General features: G+C 44.2%; 1 protein-coding gene across 2 annotated transcripts in view; it reads left to right on the top strand.

The window, feature by feature from the left end:
* FOXO3 (forkhead box O3) overlaps nt 1-22,673 on the top strand; it is a 113,073-nt gene that overhangs the window by 83,994 nt on the left and 6,406 nt on the right. For both annotated transcript variants that reach the window (XM_010965391.3, XM_010965392.3), the window contains one exon: nt 8,542-9,977. In XM_010965391.3, coding sequence (XP_010963693.2) covers nt 8,542-9,942 — 1,401 coding nt within the window. In that variant the 3' untranslated portion in view covers nt 9,943-9,977. The remainder of the gene's footprint in view (nt 1-8,541; nt 9,978-22,673) is intronic.

Raw genomic sequence — 22,673 nt, 5'->3', positions numbered from 1 at the left:
AGTGATTAGACTCTGATGTACTCCTGAATTCTGGGTGTGTGTTTCCAATGTCCTTTATTTTTTCTCTCCATTTCCACCCACAATAAGTTTTCAAACTGGAAAAACTTACAGCTTACTTTTTTTTTAATCTAAGTGAAAATTATGTTAATAATAAAATAATTTCTGTTCCACTTTGTTGTACTTTGCGGAGTCAGTTTCAAGAATGTTCTGTATCTTCATGGCTTTTAAGCCTTTGAGGCATCCATTTTGCATGGCTAGTCCCGTGTGATCTTAAAGGGGAATTTAAGGAGCGTGTGTTTGCTGAGCCCCTTTTGGGAAGGGAAAAGGATTCAATCACATCAGGAAGAGGCCTGGACAGAGAGAGAGAGCAGGGGCGGCCAAATGCAGCCGTGTTAGCCTGCTTTCTGGAGACTTTCCGTTGACTGCATGCAGTGAGTTTCTGCTTCCTTAGCCTGTGGGGACGTGGGCTGGAAGCAGGAGCGTTTGGGGGCGGGGAGTGGGTGTGGGCAGAGGGTGCAAGGCTGCCAGGGTTCTCTGTGTGCCGGAAGTGCAGGTTTGGCTGGGAGGAATGGAATGTTCCCTCTTGCCCTCCAAGAGCAGAAACAGCTGTGGAAGGGCTTGGATAGGTCGCTAAATGAAAAAAATAAAAAAAAATATGAAAATGAAATCCACACTGGAAAACCTAACCAAACTGTCTATAATAGTGTGGTAGCTCTTTCAGAGAACTTTCTTCCCATCTAGGATTTCTTTCTCACTTGAGGGCAGAACAAATTGTCTGCCTAGCCCTTCCTCTTTGAAAGAAGGCTTCATGGATCTCATGTTGCTTGGGTAGGAAATGGGTTCATTTTGCTATTCATCAGGTTATCATTATTTTGTTCCTCTGAAGGATGGACCAGAACCTGTTGCTGACTGCATGAATACTTGAAACAAACGTTAGTTTTCCAAGGAGTCTCTCTGGGTAGAGGATTATTGTCAGCAAATTTAACAGAAATCTTGTTTCTAGCTGAAAATTTAATCCATCAGCCAAATTCCTGACAATATTTATTTTAGAACATCATCTTTTTAAAATAAGTCCCTTAATGATTTAAACTTTTAGTGTTTTAGACAAGACTAAGAGTGGAGCTAGCCTGGAACTTGTCTTACAATCAGGGTTGATTATGCTATCCTTTATGTGAATGTTGAAGTTTTCTTCTCTGACTGAAGGCTTGTTTGGCTACTATAGCTGGTATTCCACATAGTCAGAAAGAATAACTCTGACTTCAGGTCTGTTTTGTGTGTTGTACTTTGCATATTGCTTTTGAACAAGTTAGCCCCAAAGCAGATAAAATGTAGGGAAGATGATAAGCCAGCTAAATGTCTAATATCTAATAAGAACCATCCCTTTCATTTCTCCCTCAGATGGAGGCACTGCTTGACCCTTTGCAATGCCTCCCCCTGTGAATCCCCCAGGGTCTTTGCACTGGATGCAGTGATGTAGTATTTTGTACAGTCAAGGAAAGAGAAACTGTGTGATTATTATTAATGTTCTTGAGGCTGTCTGCATATGTACTTTGGTTCTCAGGGAAGTTCGTTCATTAAGTAATACTTTGCTGCATTCCGCACAATGGAAGCTAATAAGTACCTCAGGATTGGGGTATGGCTTTTTCAGTGGTTATTTTTATGCAGTCTGTCTTTTTGGCATTTTGTGTGAAGGACGGTCTATCATAAAAGGGATTATGTGAGGTTGCATGCTAATTCAGGGAGGGTTCTGAAAATTACAGGGATCAGTTACTGTCCCAGCTCATGCCTTCTTCAGCTGATATCACTTCTAACTTTTGCCACAAGTCCACTTGCCCTTTTCTGCCTGTGCCTATCCATGCTGGGCGGAGAAGTGGCAAAGGGCAGAAAGGAAAACTGTCTACAAGGCAGTGCAAGGTCAAGGACCCTTCCCCCTACCTTTTTTTATAAATAAAAAAGATATCTGGACCCCAGTGATCTGAAAAATTGCTCTAACTCTCCATTTTACTCTGTATCTGTAAGCACAGCTTTAGTCTGTGAGCCTAATTCTCATTCTTACCTTCTAAATGGTGGAAACTTGGAATTAAAGATCATCTGCTGTGTTGTGTCACCGGACCCGGGAAGACTAGGGATCATTAGCTTAGATGCAGAGTCTCAGCCAGTAGAAACATAAGGGGGCAATTCCAGTGACTGTCAGCTCTAATTGCACATTGGAATAATCTGGGGAGCTTTAACAATGTACCTCTACCCAGGCCTCCTTACCTACATCAGTCTCTAAGAGTGAGTACTTAAAGTCTCCCCAGGTGACTGCAAGAGACAGCCAGGGTGGAGAACTGATACTTAAGAGAAATTAGGGCCTCGTCCAGAGAAGTGCCTTTGAAAGAGCCTGTCATTATAAATCAAAAGCAGTGTCCCAGGACTCATGGTTTTCACTGGGCTTTTCACGTGACCTTTATCATCTCCCCGTTCGGCAGATGCATGTATTAAGATTCAAGCCTTTGGCAGCCTCATTCTGAATTATTGGTGCCCACAAGTCAAAGCAGAGACCTACTTGAAATGCTGGTCCTGCGTGCAAGGTGGATGAGTACTGGGTTTAAAACCAGTCCTTCATGGATTGTCCCCTCCAAAATCCCTCCTGAGGACCAGGGTGATGCCTGCAATTTGCTGGTGGGAAGCAATGAATCTGGTTTGGGAGCTGACAACCATATGTCATTTTGAAATACCATCCCCACCCCCACACACACACCCCTGCAAAAAAAAAAAAAGAAGAAAAAAAAAAAAAAGGCAAAGGCCTTTGAGAGTTAAATTACACAACTCCCTTTTTATTTTTAAAGTCAGTGGATTCCTTGTTGCCGTTGCTGAGAAAGATAAATTGATACCACATGTTGCTTCCAGACAAAACCCTCTCTGTGTTCCAGGGGAAGCACATGCAGCTGGTGTCTGGGTTAGTGGACAGTCTTTACAAGGTAAACATGGGTTGGAAGGGGCTGGAGCGGACATAGGGTAGTAACAGTTGGGAAATTGCCAGCTACCCCTGAGCACCTTTGAAATACTTTTAAGAGTTTGAAGTCTTTTCCTGGAAGGAGCCGCCCTCTCACCTTTTGGCTTAAAGTGTATGATGCTCGGAAAACAGTAAGTGAACGTTTGTGATGTCACTGCTTCCATATGTGGGATCTGATCATTGAGAGCCTCTTTTGTTGCTTGGCACTCCGATGAGTACTTTGTATGCGTAATTTCTCTTAATCTTCCCAAAGATCCCGGAGTTAGTCAGAAAGGGTGTTTTTATCCCCGTTTTATGTAAGGGGCAACTGAGGTTAAGCCCACGGCCACAGGACAAATGCCAGGACCAGGAATCCAGCTCCTACCTGGCTAACATCGAAGTCTGCCTCCCTCCATTGGCCACCTTAAATCGCATGTGTGAATTACCCGCTTTGTGAAGTATTGGTGGAATACTTACTCATTTCAGGCAGCTCTCTCTGACACTTAATCTAATCTATTTTGGGTCCTTCTGTCCTTACAACCAGTGTGACTATGTGCACTTTAGCATTAGGGATAAATGTATCTTGCATTAGAAAACTGTCTTCATTATAGCAAGAAAAAGAATTACCAGATTCTGATGAGGACAGTCATCTTTATACTAATTTCTTCAAGGAGGGCCCAACAAAGGGATCTCTAGGCTGTGGCCCACCCCGTTGCAGTCAGCACGGCTGTGAAAGGTGCATTCCCTCCTGCCACCTCCTTCCCTTCACACACCTTCTGCACATCCTGCCTTGAAGGATTAGGCCACTAATGGCAGCTGCAATCACACAGGACAGGTTTGCCAGCTCTGTTACTAATTAACCACACCTAAAGCACTTCTGCCCCATTGCAGGCCTTGCTTCAGTGTAAATTGTTTTGTAAAGGAGAAGATTGACGTAAAAATGAAATGAAGAATATTCTTATCTCTGCTATCTCTTTAGACACATTGTGTTACAGTTACTTTCAGGGTTCTCTACATCTTTGGGCCCAAGCTGGGGAAAAAAAAAATACTGGCCTATTTGTCCCTGACAAAAGTTTCTTCCTAGAGATGTTTGCTATAATTCATCAGTCTCTGGATTTCTTAGTTGTGGTTTTAAATAACCAGAACAATTCACATGGTTTGGGGTTGGGTTATAGTGACTTCTTGGCTGCTTTAGTAAGCAAATGTGATGACACAGTGGCCTGAGCTCCAGTAGTGGGAGTCCTGGCGGGTAACATTTACCTTATCACCTTAACCTTAAGGAAAGCACATCCTTGGTACCTTGGCCAATTAACACTGGTCTGCCTCACAGCATAGTTCACAATGTGTGTATTTAGATGTGATGAGAAAAATTACTCTTGTCCTATCAAAACATTCCTCCTTTACCCTCAGTTCCCAACCTCCAAACTAATGTAAAATCTTAGAAATTTAGAACTAGTGGAAAACCATAGAATATTTTTAACAGTAGCTGTATGGTTTAAAACATACACATTGGAAACTAATTTTAAAAGCCCCCTTATGAAGAGAACTTCTCTTCCCTAATTTAGAGAACTTAAACTATAGATCATAAGAGAATTTTATAATTGGCTTATCTATTTTTGTAAATTCCACTTCTTCATTCCTGGGTTTGAGGCAAGGGAGAGGCTGTTTGAAATCATACAGAAATCACATCACCATTGACTTCTGTTACCAGGGAAGATGTGGGAAAACATTGCAGTTCTGATACTTTCTCTGGCATTCATTTATTTACCTATTCCTGCTTCACCAAAATTTAGTTAGAGAACCTAGTGATTAGAATTATGACCTGTGGGGCAAGACAGCAGAGTACATTTCTGGTACCTGACCTTGTTAGGGGAGGGACATTGAGCTACAAATGGACCGACGGGCCACATTGATTGGCCTCTGTCGTTCCCCCACCCGAGGCCCCCACTTCAGATTATGGATTTTATAAATGGAAGGCTGCCCAGCTCCAGTGGATAGAAGGCCACTGAAACAGGGGACTGTGAGGATGGTGGTGACATAGTTTTTGTTTGTGCTGTTTTAGTAATGTAACTGGAAAAGCATGAATGTTGTGGGGGTGGCCTTAGGGAATGTATTCTGCCACTAGTAAGTAACCTCTAAAACAAGAGCTGAGCTAAGATTGGACACTGAATCTAATCACCTATTCAATAGATTGGGTTTTGTTTCAGAATCTAAGGGCCATTTATATTGGTTTGTCTGGTAACCACTGTCCTCTCTAGAATGAAAGCTACAACAGGTGCCTTAGTACAAAAATGCAGGCATAGGCTATCGACGCGCCTTTGCTTTCAGGCTTGCTCTTCTGAAAGATTTTCTTTTAAGAAGTTTTTAGGAAAGACCTACCAAATTTTTACTCTCAACTCTTTCGCAAACAAAATTACAGTCATAAGACTGAGCCTTTGTATCCTCCACCTTTCTTAAATGTTTCTTTCTTTAGATATTAGCACGGATCGTTGAAATGATGACTTCTGAATAATTCAAGGACAGACCTGTGAAAGGTTGTAGGAAAAGCATTGGAGTTGGGAGAACAAATTTCAGTTTTGGTTCTTACAAACGGGAGTTGTGTGGCCTTCTGTAGGTTATTTAATAGTATCTCTCAGCCTGAACCTTCACATATATGATGAAGACACCAACTTTGCAGGTTTATTAGGATTAGAGACGAGGAATCTAAAACCTGGCCCAGTAGCTGACAGTGCTGTAGTCAGGCAGGCTCTCATTCCTCAGCCTTACAGTTAGGGACCTTGGCCCCGACACCCGGTGGTTCTCGTCCTCAGTGTGTATTCCAGACCCTTTATCACAAGACCTTGTAGAAGCTTGATTTCTCCCCCCAAATTCTAACCAATATTAGCTGGTAATTTTATAAAATCACACATATGCATTGTTTGGGTTTAGAGTTGTAATGACCATTAGAAAATCCAATAGGGCATTTTGGAGGTCTCTGAAGTGTTTTACTTTTTTCCTCAGTTGGTTTGGAATTGGTGAAAGTAAAAATACCTTGAAGAGTATTGTCCTCCAAATGCTTTTTAAAAGGGGGATAACTGGATACTTATGATTGGTCTTTGTTAATTCTGGGTATTGCTATGAACTATTTCCAAAATCTAGAGCACAGGGGGCTGGGGCTGGCCAGGGGAGGGGTAATCCGGCCAGAATCCACATTGCCCCACATAGCTGCAAAACCTCCCTGCTTTTTCACCAAGAAGCTTGAGTTTGAGTTTTTCCTTAATATATCTAGTCATCTGAGTACTCAGTAGTAGAGCTGCCTTGCACTTGCCTGCTTTTTGAACCCTGTGGAGTGAGTTTTAAGAGCACCCTTCATATCTATTATAGAGAAAGTGTTTTACTTTTTAAAGAAATGTAATTTGTGAACCATTAGTAGAGATGCCATTATTTTAAAAACAGTAAGAGTGAAAGGGGAAGCAGAATATATCGTCTCCTGGGCAACATTTGTCTTATCAGATACTCAGCATGTTGCCTGTTTTCTTCTTTCAAATGCATCTTTGCAGCCGTGGTAGAAATGCCTGGATATGGCCCATGGTTGCTATTGCTTATTGCCCAGCCGAATCTGTCAGCCCTCCTTGCGTGGGAACATATACATGGGAAACTCTCAAAGTATTTTGGGTTATTTACGTATGGTGAAATCCTGCTGACTTTCTATGTTTTAGAAACATTCTGGTAGAACACATGTATTTGTATCTTCTACATAAATACAGTTGGTGATTGCCAATTTTTTTTTTACTACGGTAACTTTTAGGATAGTTCATATTTAATAGACAGCAGTAGGCAATATCTTGTCTTTAACTTGCAAATAAAAACTCATCTGGCCTGCAGGTGCTGTTCCAGATGTGGCATATACTATCAACTCCTCTCTTTTACTGCATATGAGGCATTTTACTGATTAAAATGAGCCTGCCCCAGGCGATGGGCTCTCTCCACCATGGACTCTGTGCTTTATGATAGTAAGAACATCCTGACTTGGTAGCATGACTGGCTCCTGAAGTGGAGTATCATATATCATCCTTACGTCATCCCTGTTAGGGAGGGATGGTTTGGATGTGATGGCTGTAATGAAGATGGAGAACTGAAGTTGTTGCAGACAGATTAAATGATTTGTTCAAGGTCATATGGTTGGTCGGTGGCAGAGATAGGACTGAATCTGGGTCATCTCTGTTAACTGGGCTTATCTACCAAGCAAGGAGGAAGATTCTTAAGATGAGTGCATTTGTTAGGTTTTCAAGATATTTTTCCCTTTTTTCTTTTCTCTTTTTAAAAGAAACCTTTCAATGTGGTTTTAGATTTACAGAAAAGCTGCAAAACTAGCCCAGAGAGTTTTTGATGTTGGGTAGCAACATCAAGTTTCCCCTGTTGTTAACATCTTATATTAGTTTGGGACATTTGTCACACCTAATGAGCAATATTGATACATTATTATTATTAACTAAGGTCTGTGCTTTATTCACGTTTCCTTAGTTTTGCCAAATGTCCTTTTTCTGACCCAGCATCCCATCCTGGATACCACATTACATACATTTAGTCATCATGTTTCCTAAAGGTCCTTGTGGATCTGACAGCTTTGAGGAGTACTGGACAAGCATTCTTAAATGTCCCTTATTTGGGATTTGTCTGCTGTTTTTCTCATGGTTAGACTGGGGTGATGGGTTTTGGAAGGAAGACCACAGAGGAAGGTGCCATTTTCATCCCATTATATCAAGAGCACATGTTATCAGCCTGACCTCGCCCTGTTGATGTTGGCCTTGATCACCTGCTGAGATGTCAGATTTCTTCACTGTAGAGTTACTACCCCTCCTCAATTTCTATACTGTACTCTTTGGAAGGAAGTTACTATGCTCAGACCACATTGCCTTGAGGAATGGGGTGTCTATATAAAATATTTAGCATTTTTCTGAATGGAAAACTTGCCTACTTCTTCTGTCAACTCAGCAAATCCTACTCTACCTACTACTCTACCTTTTTTTTTTTTTTCTTATGCCTGTCAGACAGGTGTGAAATTGTGGCAGGAGGAGATGGAGTCACAGAATGGTTAGGTAAACATTCACACCAGTTCTGAGTTCATAGAGGTGGTTAAGAAAAGGTGGGTGCTGCCTCTGCTAGAGGAGGAGGGAACCATGAGAGAATAAAATAGTCCCCCAGGTGATTAATTGCCCTCAGAGAGCCAGGGAGGTTTGTTGCAAAGTGCAGGGAGAGATGGTGTGGTAATACATTGTATGTATGAACTTCAGTATGGGAAATACAATTTCAGAGAGGACAGTGAAACTTAAGAACTTAAGAAAAACAATGTCAGTGAACTCCTATATATCTCCTGGATTTGAAACCATGTCCCACCCCCCAAATATGGAACTTTTCATTTACAGTGTTGTCATTTAATTCCAAGATGCTTGTTTTTTTTTTTTTTTTTTTAAGCCTCTGAAATTGAGGCTTTAAGAAATGAGTCTGATTAATAACTGCTTCTTCAGGGAGCTCAGTTTCGGACCATTCCGGCTCATCTTCTGCATTCTCCCTTCTCTTTGCAGAACTCTATCCGGCACAACCTGTCGCTGCACAGCCGGTTTATGCGGGTCCAGAATGAAGGGACCGGCAAGAGCTCTTGGTGGATCATCAACCCGGACGGAGGGAAGAGCGGAAAGGCGCCCCGGAGGCGTGCTGTCTCCATGGACAACAGCAACAAGTACACCAAGAGCCGTGGCCGCGCAGCCAAGAAGAAGGCAGCCCTGCAGACGGCCCCGGAGTCAGCAGACGACAGCCCCTCCCAGCTCTCCAAGTGGCCCGGCAGCCCCACGTCGCGCAGCAGCGATGAGCTGGATGCCTGGACCGACTTCCGCTCTCGCACCAATTCCAACGCCAGCACGGTCAGCGGCCGCCTGTCCCCCATCCTGGCAAGCACAGAGTTGGATGATGTCCAGGACGATGACGCGCCACTCTCCCCCATGCTCTACAGCAGTTCGGCCAGCCTGTCACCCTCCGTAAATAAGCCGTGCACCGTGGAGCTGCCCCGGCTGACCGACATGGCGGGCACCATGAATTTGAATGATGGGCTGGCCGATAACCTCATGGACGACCTGTTGGACAACATCACGCTCCCCTCGTCCCAGCCATCACCCCCTGGGGGGCTTATGCAGCGCAGCTCCAGCTTCCCATACACCACTAAGGGCTCCGGCCTGGGCTCCCCCACCAGCTCCTTTAACAGCACGGTGTTTGGACCCTCCTCTCTGAACTCCCTGCGCCAGTCTCCCATGCAGACCATCCAAGAAAACAAGCCAGCCACCTTCTCTTCCATGTCACACTATGGCAACCAGACACTCCAGGACCTGCTCACGTCGGACTCACTCAGCCACAGTGATGTCATGATGACCCAGTCGGACCCCTTGATGTCTCAGGCCAGCACCGCTGTGTCTGCCCAGAACTCCCGCCGGAACGTGATGCTTCGCAGTGACCCAATGATGTCCTTTGCCGCCCAGCCTAACCAGGGGAGTTTGGTCAATCAGAACTTGCTCCACCACCAGCACCAAACCCAGGGCGCTCTCGGTGGCAGCCGTGCCTTGTCGAATTCCGTCAGCAACATGGGCTTGAGCGACTCCAGCAGCCTCGGGTCAGCCAAACACCAGCAGCAGTCTTCTGTCAGCCAGTCTATGCAAACCCTCTCGGACTCTCTCTCAGGCTCCTCCTTGTACTCAACTAGTGCAAACCTCCCTGTCATGGGCCATGAGAAGTTCCCCAGCGACTTGGACCTGGATATGTTCAATGGGAGCTTGGAATGTGACATGGAGTCCATTATCCGTAGCGAACTCATGGATGCTGATGGGTTGGATTTTAACTTTGATTCCCTCATCTCCACACAGAACGTTGTTGGTTTGAACGTGGGGAGCTTCACTGGTGCTAAGCAGGCCTCATCTCAGAGCTGGGTGCCAGGCTGAAGGCTCACTGAGGAAAGGGGAAGTGGGCAGAGCAGGTCAGTGCCCAGTGCTATGGCATAGTGATACCAGAGGGGTGGTGGTGGGGGGGGCGCTGTCTTTTATTTATGTGGTGCATCGTAACCTGGCTCCCAACCGGTTCATTCCAATTTGTACCTGCAAGACAAATAGAGCTGTCAGGTGCCCCTCTCCACAATTTGCTGACAGCTCAGGACTTTTACTGCCAGTGAAAAGAACACATGTTCAGAGGTTTCCTTCTTTGTATCTGGTCACCCTCGCTGCCCTGTAACACAAGTCCTTCTGCCAGATGGATGGATGAGGATGGAAGGGAAGGGAGGTAGGGGACCTTAGGTCACACAAACATCAAGGCTGAGGATCCAGCCAGAGGACTTTCTTAGACTCTCACGTCCAGTGCTGCCATTGCCGATCTTCCATGCTGTGATTTCTACATCTTTTTTTCCCCCAGTAAAGTCACAATTTTTAGGTACTTCTAATTTAACTGTAGGCTATGTATTCTGGACTCTTTCATACAGGAGTTTTTCCACCAGAAGCAAGATCTGTTAGATTCTTCACCATGGTACTAAGCATCTTTGTTAGTTAGCACTCAGCATCAAAGCATTTAAAAGAGTAAAAAAATTAAATTGAAAATAGAAGTTTTAATGTGAGAGAGCACTTAACTCATTCAATTCTTGTTCCCCAACATATATATGATGTCAGGTTCCAAACAGTGACAAGGGTTGCAAATGGTGACAGATTTTTTTAAATTGTGGCATTTTAATTCTGTTGGAACCAGAAAGATCATGCAACATGATGTGGCAAGCAAAGCATTTGGTTGGAATCAGAAGTTGAGGGTTCAGAAGTCCCACTTCTGCTACTTTCTGGCTGCTATTGGGAGTGTGTCACTTAGCCTCTGAGCCTCAATTTCTAGTTTTATAAAATGAGGATAATAGCCCCTGTTACTTCATGGAGTTATTTCAAAAATCAAATGTGCTGAAATGTGTGAAAGTGCTTTGTAAAACTGCAGTGGGCTGAAGTATGTACGGTGTAATTAGGTGAACATACTGATTGACAGGTGAGTAAACAGGGAGCCCAGAGAGGTTAAATAGTTTGCCCAGGGCCACACAGCTGGACCCAGAATCCCTATTTCTGGAATGATTTGAACCATGATTGTTCTTCCTAGTAATGTCTAGATGGTAAAAATGAGAAGTACTCTGAACTGGAGCCAGAGTAGCAGGTAGTACACACACTTGCTCTGAAACTCTCCTCCTCAAGTAGTAGGATGAGCACTGGGGTCTTCTGCCAACAGATGCAACCCCAGACTCTGCCATGTTCAGGGGCTCTGTTCTATGCCCCAGTTCCTTTTTTTTTTTAAGATGTCAGCAAGCTACTTAACACTCTCCTTTAAGTGATGTGAAAGAGAAATGGGATTCAAAGCCATAAAAAGCTGAGTTTTGTTTAACCCTCTGCCCTGGTGAAGGAATTACAAGGGTCTCCTATGGTGAGCTCCGCCAGGTCATGAGTAGTTGTAGAAAGGGGAATGTCAGGAGAGTCGTGATGCTCAGCGTCTCTGCTCTCCCAGGCAGGAACAGGCTCCTAATGGCACTCAGACATGTTTCCAGTCACTTAATAGACCTTGAGATGGTAAAAAGTCTGCAACAGAAGCTAAATAGGGTGACACCCGTTCATGCAGCCAGCACTCGGACTGGTGGAGACTCGCCTTGAGAAATTTAGATATTTGGCTTTTAGAAGAACAGTTTGCCTTCCTTTAAGAAGAGGGATGTGATTGTGGCTTCTAAAGACACAAGTAGGTTTTAATTTTGGTTTAGTTGTAAGAGGTTACTTTCTAGTTCACTGAAAAGGACAAGTTCAGAAGAAAATGTACTACCAATTATTGTCTAATTTTTCAAGTATAGGTTTTCCTTTTGGGTGAATAACAGACCTTTGTTGTCTGTGTAATTCTAAAAGATTGTATAGAAATATTTTAAAGGAGATTTAAATACTTAAGTTTTAAAAATATATTTAATGAATTATTGATAATTATTATTGATAATAAATACTTCTGAGATTACACATTTTATTATTTTGCCCTCATGGACTCTTATGGTTAGTCACCTTTTTCTTGAAACATTTTGTGTAAAATTTTTTTGAGAAGATATTTCATAAGTGAAAAATATGAAAAGTTGAGGGGGTGGGTATAGTTCAGAGGTAGAGCACATGCTTAGCATGTTCAAAGTCCTGGGTTCAATCCCAGTACCTGTACTTTAAAAAAAAAATTTTTTTTTAAGAAAAAAATATATATGAAAAGTCATCAATTTTTTGTAAATGTAAACCAGCTCAGTATGACCAGAGCAAGAGAAGAAACATCCTAAAGACAGTGAGAGGCTTTGAGGGAGTCTGGTTTCTGGGTTTCATGTTTCCATCTTGCTTTGGAATGAATTGCTCCTCTAAATAGCCAGGAGCCTACGTATATGACCTAATGTATATTCTTTACTTTTAAACTTAACTTGTGCCTATCACTTTGTTGAAGATTTCCCTAAATTCACAAAATAGGCCTTAAGTCACAATCTCAGAACTCACTTTTCCCAAATAAACCACCCCAGCTTCCCAAGACTTGTTCTATGATGACTTCCTTGGTTTGCCTTTTTTTTTTTTTTAACCAGTAGTTATGGTATTCTCTAGGCTTACTAACTGAAGGTCATGTGACCCTAGGTGGGAGCTGTCTGCTTGTGGAGTTAATGGAGCAGTTCTGTCCACTTGACAGGCAGTCTTGCTGGGGCGTTGTGGTGAGATGCTTCTCTGGAGGGCTGGGTGTTTCACACATGTCATTCATTTTAGATCACGTGTGAAAACCTTTGCCCTTTGGGTCTATCTGGAAAAGAAAAAATAACCGTACTTCTTATGAGTGCCAGCTACTAGGGTGTGAAGGGCACTTTCTTCTCCCAGGCACTCCTGAAGCTTGGTGCACACACTTAGACGTTGGCAGCAGGCACGTCTGGGGCCGAGTATGGCGGCTGCCAGGCCCAGTGTCCCGTAAGCCCTCCTGAGACTGACGTGTGTCTGCTCTCAGGGGGAAAGCAGTTTCAGTCTTACTGTAGTATTGATGTCAAAAGATGACTAAATTCACATGCTTTATTTTGTTCATCTTCATCTTTTGGCATTTGGGGACCCTAAGGGAACAGCCCAGTATTTAATTGGGTTTTAAACTACTTAATGATAAGGACTGGAAAACAACTGGGAAAAGCCTAGGTGGAGAGGAGAGAGGTATTTCTCCTCCTCTTTCTGCTACTGGCCACACCACTGATGAATCTCCTGGAATAGTAGGTTTCTCATCTGTCAAAAGAGGACAGAATCATAGAGGGTTTTTTTTAACCAATAAGATTTATTTTTAATTGAACTATAATACAATATTATGTAAGTAATAGGTATATAGTATACTAATTCATAATTTTAAAGTTTTTATTCCATTTATAGTTATAAAATATTGGCTGTAGTCTCCATGTTGTACAATATATCCTTGTAGCTTATTTTATACCTAATAGTTTATACCTCTTAATTCCTTACCCCTATCTTGCCCCTCCCTCCTTCCCTCTCCCACACTGGTTCTCTATATCTGTGAGTCGGCATCTTTTTTGTTATATTCACTAGTTTGTTGTATTTTTTTTTTAGCAAAACCATAGTTTTAAAGGTGCATAGTATGTATAATTTTAAACCTGAAATGTAACATTCTGTCTATGCAATGGCCCTAGTAAGGGACATGTAATGCTAATATGTGATGACATGGAACTATAAAGAAACAGTGGCATACTAGTGTGGAAACAGCAGGTTCCAGTGTTGGAAGCCATTTGGAATTTAAATTTAGGCTTCCTCCCAAAAAAAAGCAAATCTTTGATACTTGTTGGACTGATGTTTCAATGCTGTGATTCCATTATGTCTTTAAATATTCATGTTGGAGGACAGGACTAATTCTAACCAAATACAGGCAATACTATAGGCTACCTATGTCTTGCTTTTGTTGATGTAGTTATTTGTGTTAGGGAATATAACATATGGTACGTATCGTGTGGAGAATTATACTGTTACTTGTACTTCTGAACTGTAGTCTGGTCTTTGGTTATAATATGCCGGCCTCGAGAATTCTGCATCTGCAGGGATCTTTATTCCTACCTTTTTAAAAGCCTGAAGGCTGAACTATCATTTTTGGAGAGAATGGCTATCTGGATCTTTAGTGTTGATAACCGTGAAGGAAAATTGACCCAGCTATGAAAAGGGATTTTCTGTGCAGAGGCTGGTACACTCCTTACATACAGCCTTTTCCCTGGAAAGCAGTGACATCCAGCACTAAGGCTGCGCTTCCTGGGCCTGTTGGCTTTATAATGCACCTGTGGTCACCTCTGGCTGGCCTGCTAAGCATGGGGACAGAGCCTGAGTGACTCTTGCTCTTCGAGCAATTGCACTTATAAATGGCTTTCTAGAAGGTCTCTTTTAGCCACAGAGCTTATCTGGAGCATAAATAAATGGAGTGAAAATCACCAGAATTACTACTGGAAATTCTTATACACTAAGCTCCCAATAAATGCCTCTTTTCAGAGTGTTTATAATGCTCAATATTCACTCAATATTCAACATCTTATAAATAACATTTTCTACAAGAATAGTCTTCCCCCAGGGGCCTGCTTCTCATAGGCTGACCTTTCTGTACAGAAATGGGAGAAGGGGGCTTGTCGGGACCTACCTCTGTGCCCTGGCCAGGTAGATTGGCCTGCCAGAGGCCCGCCTGGGCCCTGGGCTGGTGGGAGGATGTTTACTGACTCCCTTCTCTTCCTGACGTGGAGACACATGTCTGTCTTAATGCTGGGTTTTCACTCCAAAATGGAGATTCCTGCAAGAGACATCACCTACTTCATGCTGATTTTGTTGATGTGTTCATTTGATTTGAAAATACTGCTTTCCCCACCCTCCAAATTGTTTTGAAGTTTAAATTTTAAACAACTAAAGTGAATGAAAATTTTGCATTGTGAGTTAGTGACACTTCAGATATTTAGAGGTCCCGTGGGTCAGTGTTTCTCAATGTTTCACAAAATACTCGGCCCTCAGGATATTTATGGCTGTTTATGTGGGTTATATGGGAAGTGGATTGATTCTGTGGTCAAATGTTCGAGGAGCGCCGTGTTAAATAAAGTGAAAGAGGGCTGTTTCCTGCAGGACTTCTTGGAGCCACAGAAGTTAATATACATTATGAACCTTCTAGGATTGGATTGCAGAGTTTCCGAAGTTTATTTGACGTCTTGAATCAAACCCTTCTTCTTCCAGAAACCATAGGACCAGTGTCCTAAGGAATCCTCTAAAGATCCTGAAAGAGGTCAGCAACCCTTTGAGAACTAGGGACTCTGCTTTTTTCTCTCTTGATTCTTACTGAGTTTTCTGTATGGCCTTGTCTTATATCAAGCTTTTCTCAGCCATGGGGTGGGTTCTACTCTTGGATGAGCTGGCTGCCTGGCAAAATGGCAGGCCACACGTTGGTAGACATGCTGGAGAAGAGTCTGAACTCATTAAACACAGTTCATTTATTGAGTACCTGCAGTGTGCTGGCCACAGGGGATAGAGGGAGGTAAATTACTCTACCCTTCAAGGTGTGCATGGCCTGGCTGGGAAGGTGGTGCAGTGGTGGTGGCGACCATTGTCATGGAGGAAAAGACTGCTTTTCATGCAAGGCTGGAGCAAAGGATCCCTGGCAGTGTGGCAACTTTGCATGCTTGGTTTTCTGGGACAAGCCTGCTTTCAGCATGTCCTGTTCTGTTATCACGTGGTCTGTCCCACCTGTCTTTGTCTGGGGGCTGAAAAACTAGGCTCTTTACTAATAGGGCAGAGTTCAGACTAAATTTGGATGCTGGTTCCTGTTAAAAGCCCTGCTGGACACTTGCTTTAGCTTATGTTTGATTTCTAGAACTGGTTCATCACAGTTGCACATGAGCCAGCCACTCTCTCCCAGCTCGCTGTCCCGGGGACTCTACTCTGAGGGGAGCTGTGGATTTAAAAAGCCTCCCCTGCAACCCACCCCAAGTTAAATAATGTCTCTGCATTAGGAACTGGATCTGGAGCAGAAGGCTGCCGTTTTCACGGATATGTATCACGGAGTCAAGTCACTCAATTTCTCTTGAGTCTCAGTTTGCTTATCTGTAAAATGGGGTTAAAATGGAAACCTACCCCACAGAGCTCTTATAAGGACTAGCTCTGATGTGGCCTAATGTCCTTTGGCAACTTTTTAAGAAGTTACTTAATGTTTATTGTTATTTAAATGGCTCCAGAGGTTAATACGGATAAAGGAAGCACCCAAGCCAGTCTTACACTATTGGCAGAAAGAGCAACTACTTTCCGCAATAAACTGGAATCAATTAGGCTTCTTTTCATTAAAAAGGTACACCAATTGCCTGTTGTGTGAAACCTTTGATGTTCCGTAAAAGTCCTGCCTACCAGGTTAGGGGTACCAAGGATAGAGGCTACTTTTTCACTAACAGAGGAATGTGGTACCCAAAGTGTTCCATTAGCATCTTTAAAGGGTTGCCTGAGAAATCCTAGCTGTTCAGCCCGCTTTCCTTAGGGGACCTGTCTCTCCACAGGGGCACACTCTGCTGAGGGGAAGCCTTGCCCTGCCCCTTCTCTGCTACCTCACAGTGGAGCTTCTTCCTCTTGGGAGGGAGCCTGAAAATCTGATCTTCCCCGTCCCACCACCAGGCCATCCCAGCCATGCAGAGAAATGAAGAGCTGTTCCAGTTTTCCTGGGAGCAGAAAGATCGCCACACAATAAGTGGTGTGACGCTGGCAGTGGTCTGGCGGTGGACCCCGCCTCCCTAAGAGCTGCCGGTTTATCACCTTATTGACTAATATGACACAATTTGGAGTTTAGAAAATATGGTCGCTGTATCCTTAAGATCTCCCAACTCTAAGTTCGATGGAAACCCAGAGAAATTGGGCTGTTTTCCAGGAGCTGTCCTACTAGAGAGGCTGGGCCAAGCCTGGAGCTGAAACACCACTCAGAAGAGCTACTGCCCACTTGGTTGCGGGTATTTTGTTTTGTTTCTCTTCCCAGTGATAGAATGGACCTTACTCTGTAATTCTAGATTTTCTGGGTTTTTTTAGTAACCTCTTTTTTTTTTTTTTTTTTGCAAAAATCTATGACATTTATTAAAGGATGAGAATTACTTAGTCACAAAGCCCTCAGAGAGTAGTTCTAGTGTTTCTGAGTATAAAACTGTAACTGCCAGTCCTGGTTTGACTGAAGGTTTGCTTATCAGTATGTTCTCTCTCTCTGTCCCTCTCTCTGTCTCCCTCCCCCGACCCTTCCCTCTCTTTTCTATTTCTCTCTGATGAAAGAAGTCTGGACCATAAGACTTTTTAAGTATTCATGTCTCTTTGGCATGTTCAGTTTGATTCCTTAGCAGAAATTAATGGCCAAGAAGAGGCCAGAAGTTCTGAGGTTGAACTTTTAAATTAATTTGCCCTGGGCTTCCATTTATGTATATGTCACTGTACTTAGAACTTCCATTGGTCATTTGTATGTTCAGAAATGATCAGAAAGCGATACAGCCCAGCACACCTCTAAGTAACCCAAAATATGTGTTGACTGGTAGATCTGTTAGAAAGTGTCCCTTAGGTGGTGGTGTCCCTGCCGCCTGAGTGCCAAAGCACTCCCTGCTCAGCCCCAGTCAACTCAGGTTGTTCTGCTGGCCCGGGTTGGGGCCCATGGCAGGGAGACCCTGGCACTCACCACCACAGTGCTGGTCAGGCTGAGCGGGGAGAAGAGGGCCACCCCGGCCACCGATAATGTGGATCCACCTCCCTCCTGGGATCTGCACTCCCGCCAGACCACTGCCATCAGAACGACAGTCCTTTGTCTCTGTCCATCTTGGAGTCACTCTGAGACCCTCCTTTCACTTCCTTCTTGGATTCCTTCCTCTGTTGCGCTGGTGTGGTGGTTGCTTCTTGACCACAATCTGTGTTGCCTGCATGTCCTGGTCATACCTTGCAGGCGGACGAGTGGTTTGGACTATTTGTGGAACTAAAATAGCTGATTTTGTGTTTTCAATTTCAGAATCACTTTTGGAAAATTTAGATTGTCTTCAAAACTCTGCATGTCTAAAGCAGGGAAAGACGACCTCAGAGACCCTGCTTTCCTGTGCTTGGGAGCAGAACTCTTAGAAGGGCTGGGGTTCCACAGCTACACTTGCACCCAGCCCCCAGGGCTGTAGGGCATCCCAGTCCAGAGGTGTGACTGCACACCCCCCCCCCAACTCTGGCCAGTAAATGCAGTGAAGAGTCACACACTTGGAGTCACACGCTGTGTAGTCATCCCCCCACACCCAGCAGACATAAACATTGTGAGAGTCAGGTCATGGTTTATGGCTTTAAGCATTTCCTCCTGGACTGCAGTTCCCTTTTTTGTAAATGGTGAAATCACTTTAGTAGTGACAGCAATTTGAGAGAGTAGCAAGACTCTTAACTTGGCAGGCTGGTAATAGTGTGCATGGTAGATGTACAGAAGGATGGGAGAAGGTAAATTCTTTATTACATGCTTACTATTTAAACTTTTACTAATTACTTTAAAAGTTAAATTAGTTGGATGTTAAAACTGTGTCTTGTATTGATACTTAGGAGGTTTTGTCTTATAAGAAATAAGAGTTTTAGAAACTGAATCAGAGGCCATCGTCCTCCCAGAAAGAGGGCATTAAAATTCTAGGTCTTGTCCCACAAGCAGTAGGTTCTGTCTGGATTCAAATAAGATTAACTCTTAGCAAATGTAGGCTTAAAATGCTTCGTGAAAGCTGTAATGCTTAAAGGGACGTTAAGTATTTGAACTGGCAGAGAGGAAGAGAGGGCTGCTCCAGGAGTGTGGTTCATTCATTTATTCAGCCAAGATTTATTGCTTGCCTCTCCTCTATTTCAACTTTCCAGGCTACCTGGGACATCAAGAATATTTTGTGTCCCTGACTGGAATATGCACTTCTTGTGGATAAATACCATGTCTAAGACAGTGCTCTTGAAATAGTAGATGCTCCACGATTGTTTGATTTGATTTGAATGCTTTACTCTGCTTTAAGTATATTGGGAATTCAGCGTGCATGGAAAGTAACCATTCCAGGCTCTGTATGATGAGGCGCCAGGTAAGTGGCTTAGTTTAGTAGAGGGCAGCCTGGGGAGGGTGGGGCCAGAGGAGCTGTCAGGCTGTTTGGGTGAGGAGAGCAAACCAGGCAAAGGGCTTGAACCTGACCCATCAGGTGAGGAGGGTGGGTTCCCATCGGCAGGAGTAGGCGGGAAAGCCGGGATGAGGGCAGCAGAGCCTTGAGCCCGCAGGTCTCTGCCAGCCAGGGTTTTGGGCTGTTGTAATTAAGGTTAAGGAAGCATGCATCCAGAGAGGGTCTAAAGGCCCCTTAAAGTCTTTCAGCTTGAAGACAGTTCTTTAAAAGAATGTAATCCCAAACTTTGTAAGTTGTTCTGTGTGGTTTGAAAATCTAAGAATCTTAAGAAAATATGACATCTCTGCAGCTTTGTTCTTGATAATAAATCAATGTGTATCATATTTCTGCTCAGATCACCACGTTCAAGTCTGGATGCACGAAGAATATTGGTCAACATAGTCTCTGCCCCACTAGAAAGACAGAGATGGGACATTCTTCAGCTAAACTTACATTAACCGTTGTTAATCCCTGCAGTTGAAACAGGAGGGATGTCAGTACTCTGTGCAGGTCACCCCCTCTTTGTCCCTCAGCCGTGAAGTGCCAGGGTGGCTGCTCCTCTCCTCGTGTTTCCATGTTTCATCGGCACAGCACGTGGGCTGGCTGGAGGGCATCCGCACCAGGTCCAGGTTCTGAAGGGTTCTGGAGGCAAACGCTCTTCAGGGGCCTGTCACCAGCCTTCACGGACCTGCCACCTGGAGAAACCCAGGAGTGCCTGGGAGGGAGGGAAGGAGGAGAAAGAAGTGCTTACACAGGGCAAGCTTTTACACAAGTGAAACTTAAAAAAAAAATGTATACTGAGTATGTTTTCAGTATCTTCCAGAGTGTCACCTTTGCCATGAAGAGTTTATCTTAAGCTTCCCTGTAACATCCCACCTTCTCCCTCAGTACTTGCCCACTGGAGAGCACCAGAGCCTGTGGGCCCTTCTTCCTCGAAACCTGACTTTGCTTTAGCAGAGGCTTCTCAGCTGAGTACAGATTTGGCCTCCAGCCTGGCCAGAACTTCTTCCTTGCCTGCTCTTTCCCCTCATAAACTGTTCAGTGTCTAAAATGGCAGGTTGACAGCATTTGCCCAAACATGTTTGTGTAAAGCTGCCCCTCCCCCCTGATGTGCCTTCCCAATTTGTCATGGAGGAGGCCTCGGTTGGGCCAGCGCTGCAGGCAAAGAGGTGCATTTTAATCAGCAAGGCCCCGGCTATCTGGGACCACCAGGCTGGTGTTCACACACTTCCATGAGTCCTCTTTATCACCCATTCCAGCCTGGAAGATAGTGAAAAATTACCAAATTAAGCCAGGCTGTTGTGCCCATTAGGTGTTTCCTTGAGTTGCTTCATGCTGGGGCCATAAAGATTAGCTCCACTGGAGCTGCTGCCGTTTTGGTGCTTCAGAATTAGATGTGGCCGCCTAAGCAAAGCCCTGCAAAGAATGATGTTTTTCCTGGGGTGACACCAGCAGAAGCCTTGGCTGCTGGCAGGTGGCTGTGGTCTATGATGGGCTGAGTGTCCCTCCGACCCCTCAGGGTGAAGCAGAGATGCAGGTGGGCTGGCAGGCAGCTCTCTGCTCGGATGGAGAAGCCATACTCTGAAACCCCACCCGGTCTCTGGACGCCGCCTGAAGTTTCCCTGTCAGCTCCAGTGAACATTAATTCGTTTCCTTTTCTATCCTCAATGTTCCATATTTAGTCCCCAGCTGAAGAGTTGCAAGTTTGGCTCAAATTATCTTTATGTTTAAAGAGTGAGGAAAGTGGTGTTTCACTTTAATTTGATGTTTCAGGCAGACTTTCCTCCAAACGTCTTTTAGTTTTAGCTGGGAAAGCAGGGGATAGCCTTTACGGATGTGTGGAAGTGAGCATTTCATCCCCCCTGGCTTTATTTCCTTCCCTGTCATATTTGGTATCGGGGTCCTGTTCCTTCCCTCTCTGCCAAGAAGATAAAAACTGCTGAGAAATCCAAATTTATGGAGTTAAGTTGTGGGAGGACAGCAGTCGGAACGTTTATGTTTTATTCCCAGATGAAAGTTGATGGGGGTTATGTTTTGTGTACAGTTTTTTTGGAGGCGTTACCCTTTCTTAGAACATCATGTGGTTTAGTGGTGATAATTAAGGCAGAAACTTGTCTCCCTACAGATGCCAAGATTATAGAGGGACTTACTCTCACCAGAGACCAGGTGACAGCATCCATAGATATTTTTAGAATGGGCCTCATCATTTGGTTTCCCCATTTCATTTTCCTTGCATCAACAGCCTGATTTCAAACTTATTTATTGGGCAGAGGGAGGTTTTCTTCCTGTTAATGAAAGTCACTGATGGGACAGGACATTTTCATATTTATCGTTAGTTGGCCCATTGCCTAATAACTGCAGAATGATAGCTGCACTTCCCTTCAGCTGTATGCTTCCTTTTCCTTCCAAAAGTTTGGCTTAACCTGATGTTTTTAGACTTACAAGGGCATCATCATACACACGTCAACTACAGTTAACGAAACTGTCTTACTTTAAAGAATGTAAGAGTGGTGAGAGCATCCTTGAGATGCAGGGAACTTGTCCCCAGCCTAAGTATCACTGAATTCCCACCACTTAATGTGCTCCCTCTATGCTTTCAGACCTTGATGGAGTCAGATGAACACGTGCAAACACTGAGCCACCAAAGAGCGGTTAAAAATCTAAGGTGGTGGGGGTGCTGCTTTCCTTACGACGATTTTTAATCCTAAGGTCGTCCCAGTGAGTGGGAGTCCTGGTGTTTGTCTTAGAACAATGAGTGCATTTCTCTTCAACATTTATCTGGTTCTTTTATGTTTTCACAGTATTTTACAAACTATTTGCCCTCTACTGCAGAGAAACAAGTCTCCTTTCTGTCCTGTGGAGTGGGAGTTTCTCTGTTCAGTCTGTCCTCTGTGAGAGTGGCCTCTTAACCTGGGCCTGGCCTCTCCCAGCAAACCCTCCAGGCACAGGCCACTCCCTGAGCAGTTCCAAGGCATGCTGGTGAGACCTTGGGGGCATGCCAGGAGCTAGTGCCACAAGGAGTCCTAAGCCCATTCTACGAAGAAGGAAAGAGTAATGATCAGTATTTCTGTTCTTAACGATGAATTTCCCTGAAGATTCTGGACCTTTCCATAAGGGGATGAGAATTTGGCCCTAGGATTGTGATGGTTGTTGCTCTAGGCTGGCCGACATGGGCCTCCTGCCCCTGGTTTCAGGGCTGATGCCCTGTCCTGTTAGAATAATGCCACATTGGGGGGGTCATAGGTGCCCCCTGCCTTCTTCCCTCGTATGCTGACCCAGCACTAGCACTAGAGCAAGCTGCGTGCTCTGCTTTTGTACTGGGGAGTGAAGTGTGTCACCCTCCCAGCATGCAGTGGTTTCCATGGCTGAATAATTAACACCAAAGGGAACCGGGGGATGGGGTCTGAATTAGGTAATACCTTACAGCTTCTCTCTTGGTACTTACAGTAAGTCAGGATCGGGATTTGGGGACCATAGTCCCCTGATGACTAATTGCTTAGTGAT

The sequence above is a fragment of the Camelus bactrianus genome, chromosome 8 (assembly GCF_048773025.1).
Source record: "Camelus bactrianus isolate YW-2024 breed Bactrian camel chromosome 8, ASM4877302v1, whole genome shotgun sequence".
Lineage (NCBI taxonomy): Eukaryota > Metazoa > Chordata > Mammalia > Artiodactyla > Camelidae > Camelus > Camelus bactrianus.
Note: the sequence above shows the minus strand (reverse complement) of the source record. Positions and strands in the feature narration are given on the sequence as shown.